General features: G+C 42.6%; 1 protein-coding gene across 9 annotated transcripts in view; it reads left to right on the top strand.

The window, feature by feature from the left end:
* LOC122571259 (dystrophin, isoforms A/C/F/G/H) overlaps positions 1-18026 on the top strand; it is a 438419-nt gene that overhangs the window by 72264 nt on the left and 348129 nt on the right. For all 9 annotated transcript variants that reach the window (XM_043734851.1, XM_043734846.1, XM_043734833.1 and 6 more), the window contains 2 exons: positions 2198-2409; positions 10713-10811. In XM_043734851.1, coding sequence (XP_043590786.1) covers positions 2198-2409; positions 10713-10811 — 311 coding nt within the window. The remainder of the gene's footprint in view (positions 1-2197; positions 2410-10712; positions 10812-18026) is intronic.

The following is an 18026-nucleotide window of genomic DNA, read 5'->3' as shown; positions in this document are numbered from 1 at the left end:
AAGAACGTAACGAAATTCAGCAATAAAACTTGCCCTATCCCTCGGTTGTTAAGATAATGTCACGGGACTGCCGGGCAATACGAGAGCCGGGCGAATAAAAATATAACGACTTTTGCAAAAGTGGATTCCGACCAACTCCGGTGCGTAATTTACGATCTCCAGAGGCATATTTTCGCGTATCAGTCGCGTTCGAGATCCTCTGCGAAGGCCTTAAACGCTTTGATATTTACCGCAGTCGAGAACAGAAAAGTCATATCTTTAAGGTGATCTTTTATCTTTTGGTTGTTTCAGTGTACGTTTAGAACAATGTTTAGAACCTTTTGTTCCAGTTTGCATCCGTGCGGTAATTTTTCTTTCTCGATTAAATTGCCGAATTCATTGTGCTTCTCGAGTTTAATCCTGTTTACGGACTTGGAATATTTATGTTCCAATTTCGTCCTCTTTTCAATGAACAAGAAGGCTTTTAACATTTAAAGCGATAATTATTTTACGCTTACCTTGAACGCGATATTTTTCGACGACAAAAAATGAACACCTCGTGCAACTATAATCGTCCAGTTAACTGCGTACAAAGCGAGAAATGTCATACTTGACCGAGTGCTCCTTCAAAGTATGATGGTTGACGAAATCAATTCGGTTGAACGCGAGCCCCATCTACGAAAACCGTAGACACGGGAAAGCGATTTCTTGAAGTTTTGCGACTGAAACGGGCGGCAATAAAGCGGTATCAGGGCGCTGGTTCCCTGCTCGATTTGTTCTCGTTACTCTGAGTTTAATGCCATCGCATTCCGTTCCGACCGCGACTATACGTACGCCTAAAACCGAGCGAGGAGATGCGGCGAAATTATTAGCGAGACAATTTCGCGGAAGATAACGAACGAAGGGAACTGTTGGCCACGATTGGAAGATTCGTCTAATTGGACCGGCTCTTGAAATGTTATTCCACTGAAAGTTCGACGCAAGCGGAACGGAAATATTTTCAACCGCTTCGATCACGGGGACAGTAATTTATGGAATTTCGAACGAGCTTTCAAGTTGCGCGAAGCAGGCGTTGCAAATCGACCGCCACGAAAACGAATCCAACGAAAGTTTTCAATTACATTAGAGCCGAGCATATTAAACGCATCTTCGAAGAATCTTCGCTCGAGATCCTGACGCGAACTCTGTCTCCCCTCTTCTCCTCTCTCTTCCTTCCCTTCTCGCGTCTTCCCGCTAACTCGATCCGAAGTGAGTTCCGAGGGTAAACTTATAAACTATGAAAGTTACTTTCCTATTCAATGAATTGACCGTACCTTCGGTCCGGGTACGTGCTTCGAAACCGAGTTTCGTTTCGACTTCCTGCAGGCCCCGAGTTTCGCTCCCTCTTTCGTTCCTATTATCTATTGCCGCGCGTGAGAAAGAATACAATGTCGCCGGCCGACCGGAAAATTACAAGTTTTCTTACTGTGGCGCCAGTCCAGCCGAATCCGGTCTCCCGTCACGATCGACGAAATGGGTCACGATGGTTTTTAATACGTCTAGCTCCGGTATAATTCACGCGCGAGACCGGCCCCGAGTGCTACGTGGAATTCGCGTGGCGGATATCGATACCGGTTGATGAAAATATCGATCGGCCGTGAATAGCCTCAGATTAATGGTCAAAGACTTGCACGAAGATTTTATTACGCGATTTTATTATTACAGCCGTGGATGTGAGCATTTCGTACGAGTAGCGTGGGATTGAGAATCGAGTGAATTTTTATACCGCAATGTAGAAGAGTGATTTGGACAATGGACGAGCAGTCTAGATCGCATAGCGTCGTTACGACGTGGATTGGATCGCGAGATATGATTTCGAAACCAAAGCTGATTGTATTGGAATCGACGACTTTGTAGTCGTTCGCTGGGATAGTTCTTGGTGGCTCGTTTATATCGGTTTTCACTTTTCCGCGGTTTTCGATGTTGTATCTTCCTCGATGCTTTCATTCGGCCGTCCAAGAGCCTCGCTATTAATTTACAGATGATTTATTGTTTTTCGAGAAATCGTCAATTCAGTTTACTCTTGATATCGTTAATTATGATTGATTAACGATTAAGTTAATCGATATATATTGTTAGTATCGGGCAGTAAATTACGTAGAATGAAAATTATCGTTTCTTAAGCTTTTACATCGTATTTTACCTTGTGCTTAATGGAATTTTGGTTTTTCTGTTACAGAAGTGGAAAAAACTGCAGGAACTGCACCGGGGGCATCGGGTGCAACTGCAGGGGGCCCTCGGGGGTTGACACCTTCCCCTGCCCCCTCGACACCCTCGACCCCCGTTACTGCCACTAGTCCTTCGGCCTATACCACCTCGCCCTCGTCCTCGCCTTCGCCTTCTTCCTCACCCTCCGTTCTTGTAGCGGGCTTTGACAAATCGGTGCTGCAGGTAAGACTTTAATCCTAATTATTCACGTAGCAATACGCACTTAGGACGAGTAATTTGATACAAAACATTCCATACCTGAAACAGCAAATATTTCACTCTTTCTCACTAGATAACCAAGAAAATTCTGTTTCCTTCGCGACGAAAAACAATCACGTAGATACATGGCGAAACGTAATTTCATTTACCGAAAGACTCGTTCTTGCTTCGAACAATGCTTCGTTTTACATTTCTCTATCTTTCGTTTCGTTTTATATAAAATATATTATACGACGAACTATACAACGAAGCTCCATACACGAGAAGAAAATATATATTAGCAATATATAAGTTTCTGAGTAACTGTTCCTAGCCGACCGATGATACGGACGATAAACCGCTTCTCGGTGATAAAAACTATTACGTAACGATCTCCTTAAAACATCGAATCATCGATAAGATTTTCACGTGCTCGTAAGCGTCCGCGATATTTATACGGCACTCGTTTAGACGTTTCGTCGTGGATCGAAGAGGGTGGAAAATTTTCGAAAATCCGCCACGTAAAACGATAACTACCCCTTGTAAATAGCGTGGAGCAACAGGCTGTATCGCGGAACAAAGGGACACCGTCTCCTGCCCCACAGGATCGAAACGATAACGCCCAAAGAAATATGTTGTCCATTAATCCGGCTAATAATCGCCGCGAATCGATATCGTTCGCTGACCGTCGAAAGGAAAGGAATCGGTCGTTCTAGCTTGCGGGACGTACAAGTTTCGCATTTAATTCGATATGTTGTCGCGCGAAGCACGATCTTAACGATGGCTTGGTCGTTTTCGTTGATGACGAGTACGGAACAACTTTAGGGCTGAGTTTCCCGGTGTAACAGTGATACGACGGTGGTAAGGTTAGTTACGATAATGCCAGGAGTCGCTGTAGCCTCGGGCATCTTGGCTAATTAAAACTCATAAATTACGTGGAAAGAGAGTGATGAGAATATAGCAACGTAACGGATGGACGTGCCTGAGGGTGCGCGTACGACTTGCACAAAAACTCTAAATTTCCACCAGTTCCTTTGTCTTCCTTACGTTTCTTCCGATCTTCTTAACGATACTTTATGGAATTTAACTTTTCTTTCATTTTGATATCCCTTCTTCCCCTTTAGGTACACCACTTTTATCTTAATTTCTACTATTTCTACTGCGCGTATGAAATATCGTTTGTCCAAAGTTTGAATTTACGATTGGAAAAACTGGCACGGGGACATAAATTTAGCATTTGGAAAAAGTTAAAGATTAAAAAGAGTTACATCTTCCAAGACTTATATTATATATTATTATGTTACATCCTTTTTATTCCATTCGATTTATTCCAGATTCGCTAATTTTTATAGATCTACTATAACGAAGCCAGTTAGCGACTAGAAAAGTACACTGAACGTGCGTAGAGATCGTCGAGATCAAGCGATATAGTGCCTCGTAGAAATTACGTTAAAATCTTATTTGAAAAAAAGAAAGAAGAAACAAAGAAATGACGTTTCGCACTCATCAACCCAATAGAACAATTAGAGAGATGTTTCTAATGGGAACGTACGGTAATGTTGTAGGGAGTTGACGCGTTTAGAGACAAACGTTATTTAAAATCGCGAATGCGGCCCTTTGGATGCGCGTCTCGCGAAGGTACACACACGGACGTTGCGGTGGAATTCGAGTCGGGCAACTAACGGTACTGGCTCGGTCGAGGACATTTAAATTCATACGCCGTGGCAACGGGCAATCTGCTGGCAGAAATAAGGGGTAACGCGCGTTCCATGCTTCTCAAAGTAGGAGGGACAGTCTAACTGGATAGCGGAACGAGTCGCTGAAATTAATTCCCCTTTCGATATTCGTTGCTCGGACGCCGATTGATTTCCATTCGAGTGGAAAACGCGTTCCGGGTAAACAAATATCTCACGGTATGTGCTTTTAATCGTGCGTTTCGACTGCTTACCCCGAAACATCCATGTTTTTGGATATAGATATGTACTTTTAGGGAATATTAAAAAACCTGTACCCATATGCGCTCTACCGGTCAAAACAAGAATTTAAGAATTCTATCACCGTAGACAATTTTAATAAAGTAAAAAATACCGTTATTCACAGTTGTAACGCTAAATTCAAATTACTAATTAATAGAAGCAGCATCTGAACGCTTACCGTATCAAATTTTTATAAACGTATTAAATATGTCGCTCAAGTTACGAACAAAAGTCGCAGTTTTAGATAGTCCAAGTGAAAAAGGGAGCAGAGAATTTAGTCTCGCTGCTAGAATGGAAAGTAGCTTTCTTCCCCAATTCCACGATCTCGAAAGAAGTAAACGACGAATTCGTCGTATTTCTCTATTTGTCTCGCGTCTCGAAGAAATCTCGCTGGTTCTCGCAGCATCAGCTACGATTATTTGTTGCGTCGAACGTTTCCACCTACGTAGTCTTACGTAGTCGGGAATAGCTGCGTCTGAAATATGCCGACAGCGAAAAATTCCGAAGGAGTTCGATTCTGGCGGAATATTCTGCCACGGTCGGCATGAGTTCGGTTATCAGGGACAGGAATTAGATTTGTGTGACGCCGGTGGACAGCGCGAAGACGGCGCAGAGGAGCGCCGAACCGCTCGTGCAGCCGTATAACTCGGTCAATTTTATCGAGTTACTCTCCCGTTTCTCTGCCTTCGCGGCGCCCTGATCTTCATTCGTCCCATACTCGAATCTGGAACGTCTTATCGAAGTGGCTGCTCCGACAGGATGTCCGAAATTTCCTCGACACGACCTTCTCTCTTATAATCTCCATTTTCCTTCTCTTCGTTTCTTTTTCGATCGTCTTTCTTCCTTTTCTATTTCCATCTTTTTTTCTTTTTCTTTTAAATCAGATTCCCCGTGCTGGAAAAGACCGCTCCTCTTTCAACCGAATTTCATATCTCTCCATTATGAAATTTTCGTTCGTCAGTCGCGCCACGTTGTACGATAGCCAGGTCCGTCGACTTTATTACGTGTTTGTGCTACTGGCAGCGTTTGGATTCTATTTGTACAAAACGTATTCTTCGAGAAGTTTGCCTGTCTGCAAACAATGAAGTTGCTTCGGGCGACTTGTTAAAATATTGTTCGCCAGTTGAGCGACGGAACTGCTTTTCTCACTTTTTGTTTCGAGGCAATAAAGAGGGTTTTTTTTGGACAAATCTTCTATCGTGACTTTAATAACCATTCTCATCAAACGACGCGTCTGTGTAAAAGTCTCCTTTGGCTTTTCACTCGTACGTTTATCGTGCCCTTTTGCAATATTTTTTAACACTTTGTTTAAAGCTTGTACGATAGATTCTTCACGACGTTTGAAGAAATACTGTCTTTGAGAGATGTCCCTGCTTATAAGGAGCGCATTAACATACTAAAACACAGGTATCGTCTTTATTTGCTTCATTTTCGGCGCAATTTCTTCGCCCTTGCGTCATCCTTGCTTGTCCCTTTTGCGAGGTTCCTTTGTGCAACGATCCATGTACCGATTTATCAAGCTCCTTTTAACTCGTACCGCGTGCTATATTGTTCCCGCCTGTTGAGGGTACTTTGCAAGCTCGCGCATTTCTTCCTTTATCTCATGTAAATGTGCCGCGTCGCTTCGACAATTGTCATTTACGTGTTCCAGTGTAACCTACTAAATACGTTCGACTAACAGGAATATCTACTATAATATACTTTGAACAATTTTTACTTTTTTAATCTGTATTATTTTCTTAGATAATTTCCCACAAATACGGACGTAAAATGTTCGTACGTGAAATAAATTGAATTCGGTGGAAACCAATTGCGTAAATTCTGTACGCGTTCTACATTTCTTCATCGATCCTGAAGTGGAAGCGAAAATCCAGGTAGGTCGGTTAAAAGTTTAGGCTTCTCTGTGCCGTAAACTTCCTCTTCGAACACGTGAAACTTGGCATCTCCAAAAATAGCGTTCTAAATTCGAAACTCGGCGTCCTTAATGGAGACACGTTTGCGCCAGTTTCGTTGAAAGCGTGTCCTCGTGTAGATGGGCGTGTGACACTTTACAGCTTACATAAGCGAATTTCTAGTCGAACGGCCTAGATAAAAAATTCGTAATTATCTCGGTCGGATAGGTTTTATTGTCATCTCTGCTCGTCTATTGTGTCGATTGTATGGTACGCTTTTCCTATTTGCCGAGTCAACAGTCAGACTCGAGGCTCGGTCCGACGTCATAACAGCTACCTCCCTTCTTCCATTTCCGGCTATGCTGTCTCGCTGACAAGTATTGTGCTGTTTGCATAAAGCGACGAGAGGCTTCGAGGTAACGAGACTCGAACAGGAATCGCAGTTGCCGATGAAATTCTATTTTGCCCCGTGTTAGGCCTCGTTTCGTGCACGCTATGCTACTTACGGAATTGATTAACTCGGCCGTCATTGCCTCTTCAGACCGATTTCTCTGTGCAACCAGGAAAAAAAGAAAGACGAAGAAGCGAAAGGCAAACAAAAGGGCAGCCCTCGCAAGAGGAAAGTAGGTTGCAGTATTTTTAAACGGGCTCGATTGAAGACTCAATTTATTCGCGTTACGTTCGTCTATACCGAAGTTTTTAAACTACATTTTCCCTTCACGACAAAGTGTGTGATATAGAGAGGTACGCGTGTTCTTTATATCGACGCCAGGATTTCGTCCATTGGCTTCCTTCTGGCCACTCTATCCTTCTCGGTCGTGCATCGTGTTTCTAGACCGTAGCTCCTTTCCATCGTAGTACGTACAAAACCTCGTTTCTGTGTCTCCTGGCGCAGGAACTATTTTGTACCACAGTTTCCTTTGAGGAGGCCGTGGTATCTAGCTTATTAGATTCTTGTTGGTCGTCTCGGCGACATGTTTTCCTATTTGACGCGTATGGTACCCTGGTGTATTCGCACGTTGTGCAAGCCCTGTCAACCTTTCCTCTATATTAAATTCGCTCTGGTCCTCGATTTACCTTCGTTTCGATGCCATTTCGTTGTTTCCTTCGTTTCTCGTTATTTGTTGCTATAAAACGTTCGTATTTCGGAGCTGAAAAAACGCAAGCCAACCAGGGGATGGAAAGGAATTTTTTCTTTTTACGGGAGAACAATCCATAGAGAAAGTAAAACAACGATGGCGAACGATGCGGTTGGAAGGGCGCTCGAACGTTGGAGAAGAGTCGTTGAACGTTTCACGCAGAAGTACGCCACGAATGCCGGGAAGTTTCGGCCGTTTCGTCGGAAGGAAACAGAGACGAAACGCGATCGATCCGATTCGTTTCGGTTCGAGGCGAAAATAATTCCAATTTCATCGAGAAATTTAATATCGATACTCCGTCGATACAGTTGGCCGGTGTTTCCTTCGCTATCTCGAGGATTCGAGATTGATCTTTTAGCGTGTTCCATTAACAATCCTCCGACAGTTCCGCTGCAAATGCGCGAACTATTTCTCGTTATCTTATCGATTCCTCGGGAATTATTTCGGAATTCTTCTCGCTTGGAGAAAAATACGGCCGGCCGATCGAGAGGCTATCGAATAAAATGGATTCTGTCTATTTTTCATCATCCGTCGAACCTTGTATCGATTCGTCGCAGCTGCGTTTATATTTCAAATTAAGTCGTTCGTTTATTTCGAGTGATACGGGTGGAACAAGTGGAAGAGGCTCGATATAGGTCAGACCGAGCCACGATGATCGTTCGAGTTTCAGTATTTTTAATTCTGTCGTCTTGTTCTCGTTTACGCGAACACGGGCAAAATTTTCTGAAACGTCGATTGTCGTTGTTCGCTGTTTTACATCAACGCGTTTCCACCACGGCGATCGAACAACTCGGAGGAAGATTTTAAACACGATATCGCTGTTGCGAAACAAATTTAATTTCAATTGTCCTCGTATAGTACGTGCAGCTTTGTTCGTCTAGCTTTACGAGGATACCCGAGTGTGTGCTCGTGGTAAACGTTCCGAAGCGTGCGCTGAAGAGAAAGTTAGTCAAGAGTGAACTGTATGACGGAGAAGCTAAGAATGTTTGAAGTCAACACGAAAGAAAGAAAGAAAGAAAGAAAGAAAGCAAGAAAGAAGGAAAGAAAGAAATCGTAAAAAAATATTTGTCTACAGCTTGCAGCTATTACTCGCATTGTTTCCTTCGTCAATCTTCTTCGGAATTCCATGTTGCTCTGAAATTCCGTACGACAACTGTGTATGTGCGACGATAATCATCGTTCTACCGGGCGCATTTTTCAGCGGGTCAAATATCAAATCTACTGTCGCGTGAAAAGTCTGGTGGCATATATACCTGGAGGACTGGCAGGAATATTTTCTTGCTCGTGTATACATATATATTCTTCCACCCTCCTTGGCTATGTGCTCTCTCGGGACTGCCGGGGGACGATGTCTAGGCCTTTCATTTTCATCGGGCTTCTCTCGTCGAGGCTTTTCAAGAAGGGAGGGGAAGAAAAAAGTACGCCGTGAAGAAAACCACATGAGAGATATGATCGTTCTTCGACAACATGCACTTAATCAGGTCGGCTTTATGTGGAAGCGGAGGGTTAAAGTGAAAGCCAGAGAGGAAGGACACTGGCTCAGATACGAAGCTCCGACAGACTCGTCGAGGGGGGAGAAAATGTCGAGCCGAGCGAGACCTTAATTTCCTGTAGCATTCCGGCTTATCTCTTTCGCGATTTATCGACCTACCTCGAAAGTTACACGCTCACGACTCGCAGAAACATTGGTTGTCCTCGAACATCCGTTTCCTGGCTGCGTTACCCGACATCCGAAGACGATTATGATTGTTCGTCCACTTTTTAGTGGCTCGTAAACGTCGTTTCCTTTTTAGATGGAGATACGTCCGCGTTGCCTTCAGATCGGCAGAATTTTCGCAGTAGAAATTTTCTTTACGAGCATCGTCGCGCGATTTTGTTCGACAGTTGATCTAAAAATATCGAAAAATAACGCCATAAGTTTATTAACCGTTCTTATAGAGACATTGAAGCCGAGTGGAATTCAAGCTTTATTTTTCTCGATCTGGAACGACGATTCGTTCCACGAGTGTCGTTCGATATTACGAAGCAAGAGCACAATAAATACGAAAAATACAATTAGCGAAGGAAAATTGTACATTGCAGGTCGTTCAACCTTCGTACGCATAACACGGTCTATCGAGCACGTTGAGTAATGCCTGTTGTTCTCGTACCGATAAAAGCGTACAAGCTGTTCGTTAATCCGATGCAAAGAAAAACTGTATGGCCAAACGACAGCTTTGTCTCGGCGCATCCAATTCGATATCAAGCTTTCGAACGTTCCTGTCGCATTTTTCTAGATATCGAATGGAGTAAATCTTTCGAGGTGGAACAAAAAAGTAATTATGCGTTTGGAAGCTCGCGGTTTTCTATACCGATTCCAACATCGTAGTAGCATATCGAATGGCTGGACCGTGTTATCGAAGCGTTTTTATTGCTCGCCCGACTGTAATTAAGCAGTGTATCCTTGATATTTAATTATGCGCGCTGCTGCTGGCTTTCGCGGAGAAAAATTATTGTCTGTTATTATTGAAATGCGAGGTATTCGCGGTGAAATTTTCCTTTTACCATGATAATCTCGTTACCAGACACAATGCTTCGTAATTATAGGAACAATGTCCGAAAGACAATGAGACGTGGCGCGCGTAATGTTTTTGCTGTAATAACCGTGTATCGGTACGTTTTCCCTGGTCTCCTGCCTGATATCAGGAAACGGAGCGAGCCACTTACGGACAGGCACTCCCAGCTAATTTCCGGCTGTAAATACTCGATTCGGCCCTATCCTGTTCGCATCCCATTCCCCTTTGATCGATGTCTTCTTTCCGTTTCCATTCCATCACTTTCCAATATTTTTATTCCAACAGGGAATTTCTACGCTCTGGGGTAAAATAACTTTCTTATTCATCTAAAACCGTATACAGAGTATTGGGAAAAAATACGATAAGTCACATTCACCATTTTTATTCCACGAAATCGGTATTAACATTCGGAATAATTACGGCAATTTAGAAATCGGTCTTGCGTTACCAGGATTGTCTTCCTGTTTGGTTTTCGAGCTGACACGTTTCTTTGTTCTCTTCGAAGTTCTTGAAATATTAAGACAATCGCCTGCTTTGATAATCACACCTTTGGATTTCGCAAAACTTCGTCAACTTTGTCAGCTACGGTTTTTAGAAGATTTTTATGTTCTGATACAACCTAATGGGTTGTTTTTATTTTTAATTGTAGGAAAGTAAAAGTGCGACAAGTATAATGATAATAAATTATAATAAAAGTATAATAATGATATTTTATCTCTGTTTCAGATACGCGACTGGTTGACGGTCGAAGAAGAGATGCTGCGAAAACAAGCCGTGGTCGTCGGCGATGTCGGCGAAATTATGGAGGCGCTTGATAAACAAATGGTAAGTAGATTATCGTCACGACAAATTCACGATTCACTTTAGATGCGTAAATTCTTCGTACGTACGCCGCGCCGTTCTTCCATCTTACATGGCGTCCAATAGCTTTATGTTCATTGTCGTTTGCTTAAACTTTTGGAAAATAGTTTCTAAATATTTAACGATGCTTGGAGTATTCATTGACAATCTTCAATCGTTTAATCGTTTAATAATAGTCATTTTATTATTTATTATCGCAATGTAAATCTTCAACAATCAGCTGTGTAAAAATCTCCTAAAAATTTTATCGTAGATTTATTGCACCTGAAATTGACATTTTTCTCCTTTATCTTCCACGATTATTTTACCAAACGTGTCAATCCTACGTGAATGCAGAGAACTAAGAGTTCCTACGTCGGCAAAGGCATGATCTGCAATATCCACGAGGGGATTGTAAACGAGCAGCTTCGTAGCTTCAACCCTTATCTGTACTTGGAGGGTAAAGCGAGAACCTGTCTGCGTTATCAACGCAGAGTTTCTTCCCAGTTTGTCGATCGACGATTGTCGCACGGTAGTTTCAACGGATCCTTGTAAGCAAGGGTGCGATGGCGCTTTCTCAGTTTTCCGAGGGTTAAAGGTGGGGGTTTCTGGGGGTTTACTGACCGGGAAAACCCTGACATTGGCATTGGCATTAAGGGTCCAATGAACGTTGCCACGCCTTCCTATTTGTGCGTCGACGATACATTGTTGCTTCACGCGCAATAGTTATGCTCAGACTATTGATTACTCGTCCGTTGATTTTCTACGTATCTCTCGTCTACGAATTTTCCTCTTTTATTTTTTTTTTATCTTTGGCTTCGTTGGAAAAAATATTTTTTAATATTTTTATTAATTCTCCGTTCTTCTTCGGAGTCTATTATTTTTCCACGGTAAAATATGGAAACGGTATTTCGAAATGCTTTACATCGAATAATTCAATGATACCGATGCAAATTTGTATTTTTATCCTTACAAACGGATAATTACAATTTATGTAAAGTATGGTCTCTCAAGAGAAGCGTCCTCTTCTCCGAGGCTCTGGAAACAAGGACAGTGCGGGCAAGGGAAAATTCTAGGTTCGATTTCCCGTGTTTTACATCAAAGATCGCGTTGCTAATATAAACACTTTTCAAGTGGAGCAAAGTTAACTTACCCCGTTCTCTTTTCGCGAGTTCTATTTATTTGTTCCATTGATCGTTTCCATAACGGTAGCGAGGGTGAAAGGACCCATAAAGTGTGCTTTGTGTAGTATCAATGGCCGGTCGTAATCTTTTCAGCTCGGAGCAAAGCGGTGTGGGTTGGTGTTCGATAAAACTCGACTGAAGGAATTAATTAAATCTTATTGGCAGTCCTTTCACGAATGCTCCTCTTCAATGGGGGCTCGTACCAGAACGAGTGCTTCTTCTATCTCTCGTCCTGTACTTATCCAGAGCGCTTTTTCCTCGATTCGAGAACACCGCCGGACAGGAAGCGATTGTTCCTCGACTCCGAGGATATTTCAGATTTTTCCGTCGCTCGTTCGAAAGCGCTGAGAAAGTTCGGAAACGAGCGAAGCGAAGGTCCGACGAAGTTCGATTACCTTTGTATCTGCCGATGGATTTTGCGCGTGAAAAGAAAGAAAGCCTGTGTCCCATTCTTGATCAACGATAACAGGTTTCCACTGAAATCATATGGCGGCCCTTGTCTCGTTAAAGCGCCACTCGAATCGCTGGGACACAATTTCACAAGGACGGTAGAAAACAATGGGTCGGTTACGGCGGTGTTGTTATTGATTTCCGATTGGAGGAAGCCGGAGCAAAAGATATGGAGAAATGAAAGAGCCAACGAGTGGAAGAGGAAGGAAGAGATAGACAGAGAGTTGAGACGGAGGTTTTTCATAATGCATAGAGGAATATCAGCTCTCTTTGAATAGTGCTGATTACTGGAATTAAAATCATTCGATACCCGGCGAATCTGGAGTAATTAAACCGGCGAGGAATAGAAAGAATACAGGTTTCTAAGGAAATACCTGATCGTACGCGTATCACTTTTTACGTCGTTTCTTGTCTCGTATGTCGAAATGATAATCTACGTATCCTACGTTTAAAAAAGAAAAATTTTAATCAAGTACCAGCGATAGATAGAAACGTACGATGAACGCGTATGTGAACTCCGAGTATCCGAAGGCTAAATCGCAGATGGTCTTTGATTTGTCATTTAAAACGAGGAGGATGCACGTTCGAAGGTGCGTCGTCGACGTTTTCGTGCATACATTACACGATGTTGCGCTGCACTGAACTCCAGTCAATGTAACTGTGTCACGTTGGAAGAGCAGCGTTGAAATTCGAAAGCGTTAAAATTTGAGCGACTCGAACCACCGAGTTGGTCGGAATCGTCGTGTAATTTGAACTTGTAATTGGATATTAAATCAATGTCTCTGTAGAGTAAAACGGCAAATTATCGTCGGGTATATCGCTGAATATTACAACGGTTGTTTGCGTAGTCGTTTGATACAGTAACGATCGACTTTACGCGCTAATTAGTTTACCTTCGTAGAGAGACGCGATCATCGAATTACTATGTATATCCTCGAATCCTTTTCTACGTTGTACAAATTACATAGACCGCTTCTACGTCGTAGTTGCAGCAGTATTCGCGGTAGTCATGTTTGTAATGGATGACGTAACTGCACCACCCCTTTTCTCTGCTTTTCCAAACGTAGTAGTAGAAGAACATTCCTCCCATCCAATATTACAAGATCGTCGTTTCGCGGGGCCGAGTTGAGGCGAAATTTCCTTAAAGAGGTAGCACGGTCCGGTATCTAATTACGCGGAGTTTTGACGAACTTTCTCCGGCCAACTTCCACAACGATTTTCGCAATTAGTGTCTCGCTCGAGTCGGAGCCGGCTAAATTGAAATTACTTTCGAATTATTTCGATTCGAGCTGAAGGGAAACAGAGAGAGGGAGAGAGAGAGGCGTGAACAAAACGATATCCGGATGAGGCTGTACGCTTTTACGCGCGTCTCGCACGTCTGAGTCAAGTTCTCGAATTCTCCTTGCAAGCTGTTGCAGACTGGAACGGGATATTTAATTGTCGTTCCTTTTGTAGAAGGTTCTCGCGATTACGAGCAAAGAAATGGCAAGTTTTTCCGCGAAGGCCAGACGCGGTGGATGTTGGCGAGCTGAAGTCACAGTGCTCGATTTAGTTCGACCTCGTTAAAGTAATATCGCGCGAGGAACGTGCGCATCATCGCATTTTTCACGTCGTCGTGTGCATACTCATAAACGCGCGACCCATTTTTAATCCAACGTCAAAGGTCCTTTTTCGATCGATTTTTCCACCTCGTTGCGTTCTCTTCTCCTGTTTCTCTCTTTATTCCTCGTCCCTTTTTCAGTAATTGTGCAATTCACTGACCTTTCCCAATTTTGATTATCGAACTCTAGTCCTTTTTTTTTTTTTTTATTAAAACTTGTCAAACTCCCTCGATCGATTTCTTGCTTTATCGATGAACTAAGAAAGGTTTTAAGAGAAAAACCGAAACGAAATAATTGAAACGAAGAATTTCTCTTTATTCACGGATTATTTATTCCGTGCAATTGAAAGTTCGACAGGATTTTCGACTGACTCGATCGGCGTGTTTTCGATTTTAATTCGGACCCGCGAAATTTGTCGATATCGTGCCGGCACGTAACGATAGATCTACGCGGTGATACAACAGTTTCAAAAAACGTTCGTACAGATAAACTTGAATTTGACGCGCGACGTAAATAGAATTTGTATGGCGAGAGGCAGTAAAGTCACTTTGAGCGAAACGTTTGTTCTAATTGTTTCGCGTGTAAATCAAACACACTGTCCCTCCATAAATTGAATCGTACTTGCTGACGTCTAACTTTGAATCGCGCATACAACAGGCAAGTCGATGTTACCCCGGGCTCTTGTATTATTCAACGTGTCCAGGATTTTTATCCTTATCGCGCCTTTATCATATTTTCCGCTGTTTGCTTTCCAACCGGATACACGCGAATGAAATTTGACGACTCGCTACGAAGTAATATATTCATTGACGATAATCTAATATGAGAATTCCGGTTGATACAATGAATTTGTATTGCTTGATATTTTAGAATTTCAAAGAATACCTCCACATTCGTAGTGTACTCGAACAATTGTCACAATGTAATGTATTTTGTTTAATTTTATTATCATTCGTATAAAGTCTGAGAAATAACATTTCCAAGGAGAATTATTTGGTCTTAGCATTCGGCAATTATAGAAGGGTGGATTGCGTGTGCGCAGTGCGCATCTTCTTTATCCCCTCGACATCCGATTAGGTGCCATGGCAGCGATAGATTCGACCTCGCGCTTGATAAATCGGAAATAACGAATGTTCTTCTTTTGCTCAAATCTTTCGAATCCACCGGTAATACCTTCGGTTTTTCTTCTTTTTTCTCTTTTTTCTTAAGGAACAAAGAGCATTGAAAACTCTGGTGGATTACTTTAAAATCGTTCGAAATATTCGAAACAATACATAAATCAATATCGGGTAATCCTGAGCGCGATGGCAAAATTTTCATTACGTTCGATCGAAAAATAGAAAATGCAGAAAAAGATACGAGAAAAATTGGAAATTATTTTCTGTTTGGAAGAGTCAAACGCAATTTTGTTTCATCCTATCAAATTTTCAATTTCCAACCCTTCGGTAACGAAATTGCTGCGTCTGTTTTGGCGATGGTTTAAAGCGCTTACTAAACGGCACCCTCTGTACGCGAATTTTGTGCCCCGTAGGCTTTATACCCCGTAAGCCATAGAAGAGAGGATGATACATATATACATACATACATATACACACACACACACACACACACACACACACACACACACACACACACACACGCACGCACGCACGCACACGCACATATACATATACATACGCATATGCATACATATGTACATACATACATACATAAGTATATAAAAATATATGTATATATGTAACGCCATTATATATATATGTATATATATAATACCGTTTCCTAGCTACCACAGATGCCCATGAAGCTGCGAATTTCAGTCAGTTTCTCGGCGGTCTTCCATCGAAATACTCGCGCTGGAAAATCATGCGGCCATGTTTTATTAACCAGCAAAATTTTGATTATTCGTCAGTCGTGCTATTCGGTTCCACGTTTCGTCGTGCCCCGTTCTCTCTTTCATAAAGCTGTTCATTTTCTCTGAACATGTTTCTCGTGCCATTTTGCGTTTCTCCATAGATTGATTACGTTCGTTCGTTGGTTTAATAAACGTAAGAGCATTTACATGAACGACGAGTATGTGAACGAAGAGGCAACGATCGATCGCAACGAGACTGCATTGCTCGACGAATCGAACTGAAAAGCCTGCAGAAAAATTCAGAAATCACCGACAGTTTCAAGGTTTTTCGAAACCGCGATCCTTCGGAATAAACACCGGTCGTTGCAGCGGTTTTAATTAATTCGACGACGCAATCGTGTACCGGAGCTGGTAAACTATTTACACGATATAATATCAAATTAACGTTCTGCTTTATCGTTACGCGCACCGGTGCTCGTTGTTCGAAATCGTTAAACCGTCTTTCTGATTAATTTACATTCCGCGTATATACGTACCGGGTGAACGAATGGAGAGCGGCGCAGCTATCCGAAAAAGAAACAGGCCACGAAACTGTTCGTATCGGCGCGTTCGTTATGCTTGCATTAATGAGGAATTCGCGTGGTAATTGTCGAGGCCACGGATAACCGAAGTTGCCGCGCTAATTTGCCAATCGCTAACGAACCTCTCCGACGAATCTCGTCTCTTGCGTTTCTCACGGCGTGGCGTGCAACAACGCAACGCGTAGTTTAGTTATCGGCGCGTGAATCCGATAATGTGATTTTGACGAGAGGGCGCCAATGAAATTTCGCCGACGATGCGGCCAACGAAATATGTAGCAAACGAAACGAAAATCGATACAGCCTGCTGGCCGGCTCGCTGCTCCTCCTCTTTGCCGCGCTCTGTTCCTCGTGCTCTTCTTCGTCTCTTCGTCTCTTCGTGAATGGATGTGGCGAAACGAGTCGCAACCGCCCTACTCGGCCTCCTTTTCACCAGATAAGAAGCATCGTGGCTGATTTTCCCGTTGTTTCGATCGTTTTTCTTCGTCGCGCGGTTAAATCGCGAAAGAAGAATAATTTTTCTTCTTTTAATCGAATTACGCGGACGAATTGGTTTAGTCACAACAGCGAGTTCTAATTTCGTTCGAAAGGATTTAAGGATCGATTTGCCCCCTCTGTTCTTCGACTCGTTGTCGATGATTGTATCTGGTCGAAATTCAGTGAGATACGCGCCGATAGAAGAACGGTGATCCGGTTGGCCGATTTATTTCCCGATTGTTAGTATAATTTCTTGTTATTACATTTTGTTATCTGTAACATTTTCATTATCCGGCGATATCGTGTCTAGTTTGCATTTATTTTTAATCAGCTTGAATATTCCTTTTCATAAACTGGCAAGTTAACATCCGCGTTTAATTTCATGCATCAAACTTCCTGATCCGAGAGCATTTCGTTTAAACGGTTAATCAAAAACGATTCGATTCGATAACGCGCGCAAAACCGCGCTCGGATAATCTGTATAGAATAATTTATCTGGAACATCGTATAATTATTGTCCGGTTAAATTCGATTAGAACAGCGTCGGTCGGATGATTAAGTTAATATCCGTTTCATGGAATATCGATAGCGAGGAAATTTACATGTCCAACCTACTATTCCAACTTATCTATCATCCAGAAGAAATTCAAATCGATCTCGTCATCGTTGAGTCATTAGCTTGGATATCCGCCCTTCGAACATCCTCCAATTTTCCATCGCTCTATGCCTGTCTTGTCCGTACTCATTTAAAAGTTTTGACATTGCGGTAAGCCGCATTATCCGTTACCTCGACTGATCCCGCAGAGGCCCACGCAGTTTGACTGGCTGACAGTCAGCGGTTTGACGTGTCTCGTCATTTCGAGTTCCCTCGCAGCGAAAGGGAATTTCTTCCTTCTGATACTCGAACCGCTCTGCTTTGTCGCATTACCAAATCTAATCGTAAAATTGCCTGTAACACAGGACATTAGAAAATAAACAGAGATATCCAGCTTCGTACAAGGTGCCCCAAAATGACGACGTATCGTCGACCGTGTACGCTAGATTCGGAGCAAGGTTGA

Source organism: Bombus pyrosoma, linkage group LG1 (assembly GCF_014825855.1).
Source record: "Bombus pyrosoma isolate SC7728 linkage group LG1, ASM1482585v1, whole genome shotgun sequence".
Taxonomy (NCBI): domain Eukaryota; kingdom Metazoa; phylum Arthropoda; class Insecta; order Hymenoptera; family Apidae; genus Bombus; species Bombus pyrosoma.
Note: the sequence above shows the minus strand (reverse complement) of the source record. Positions and strands in the feature narration are given on the sequence as shown.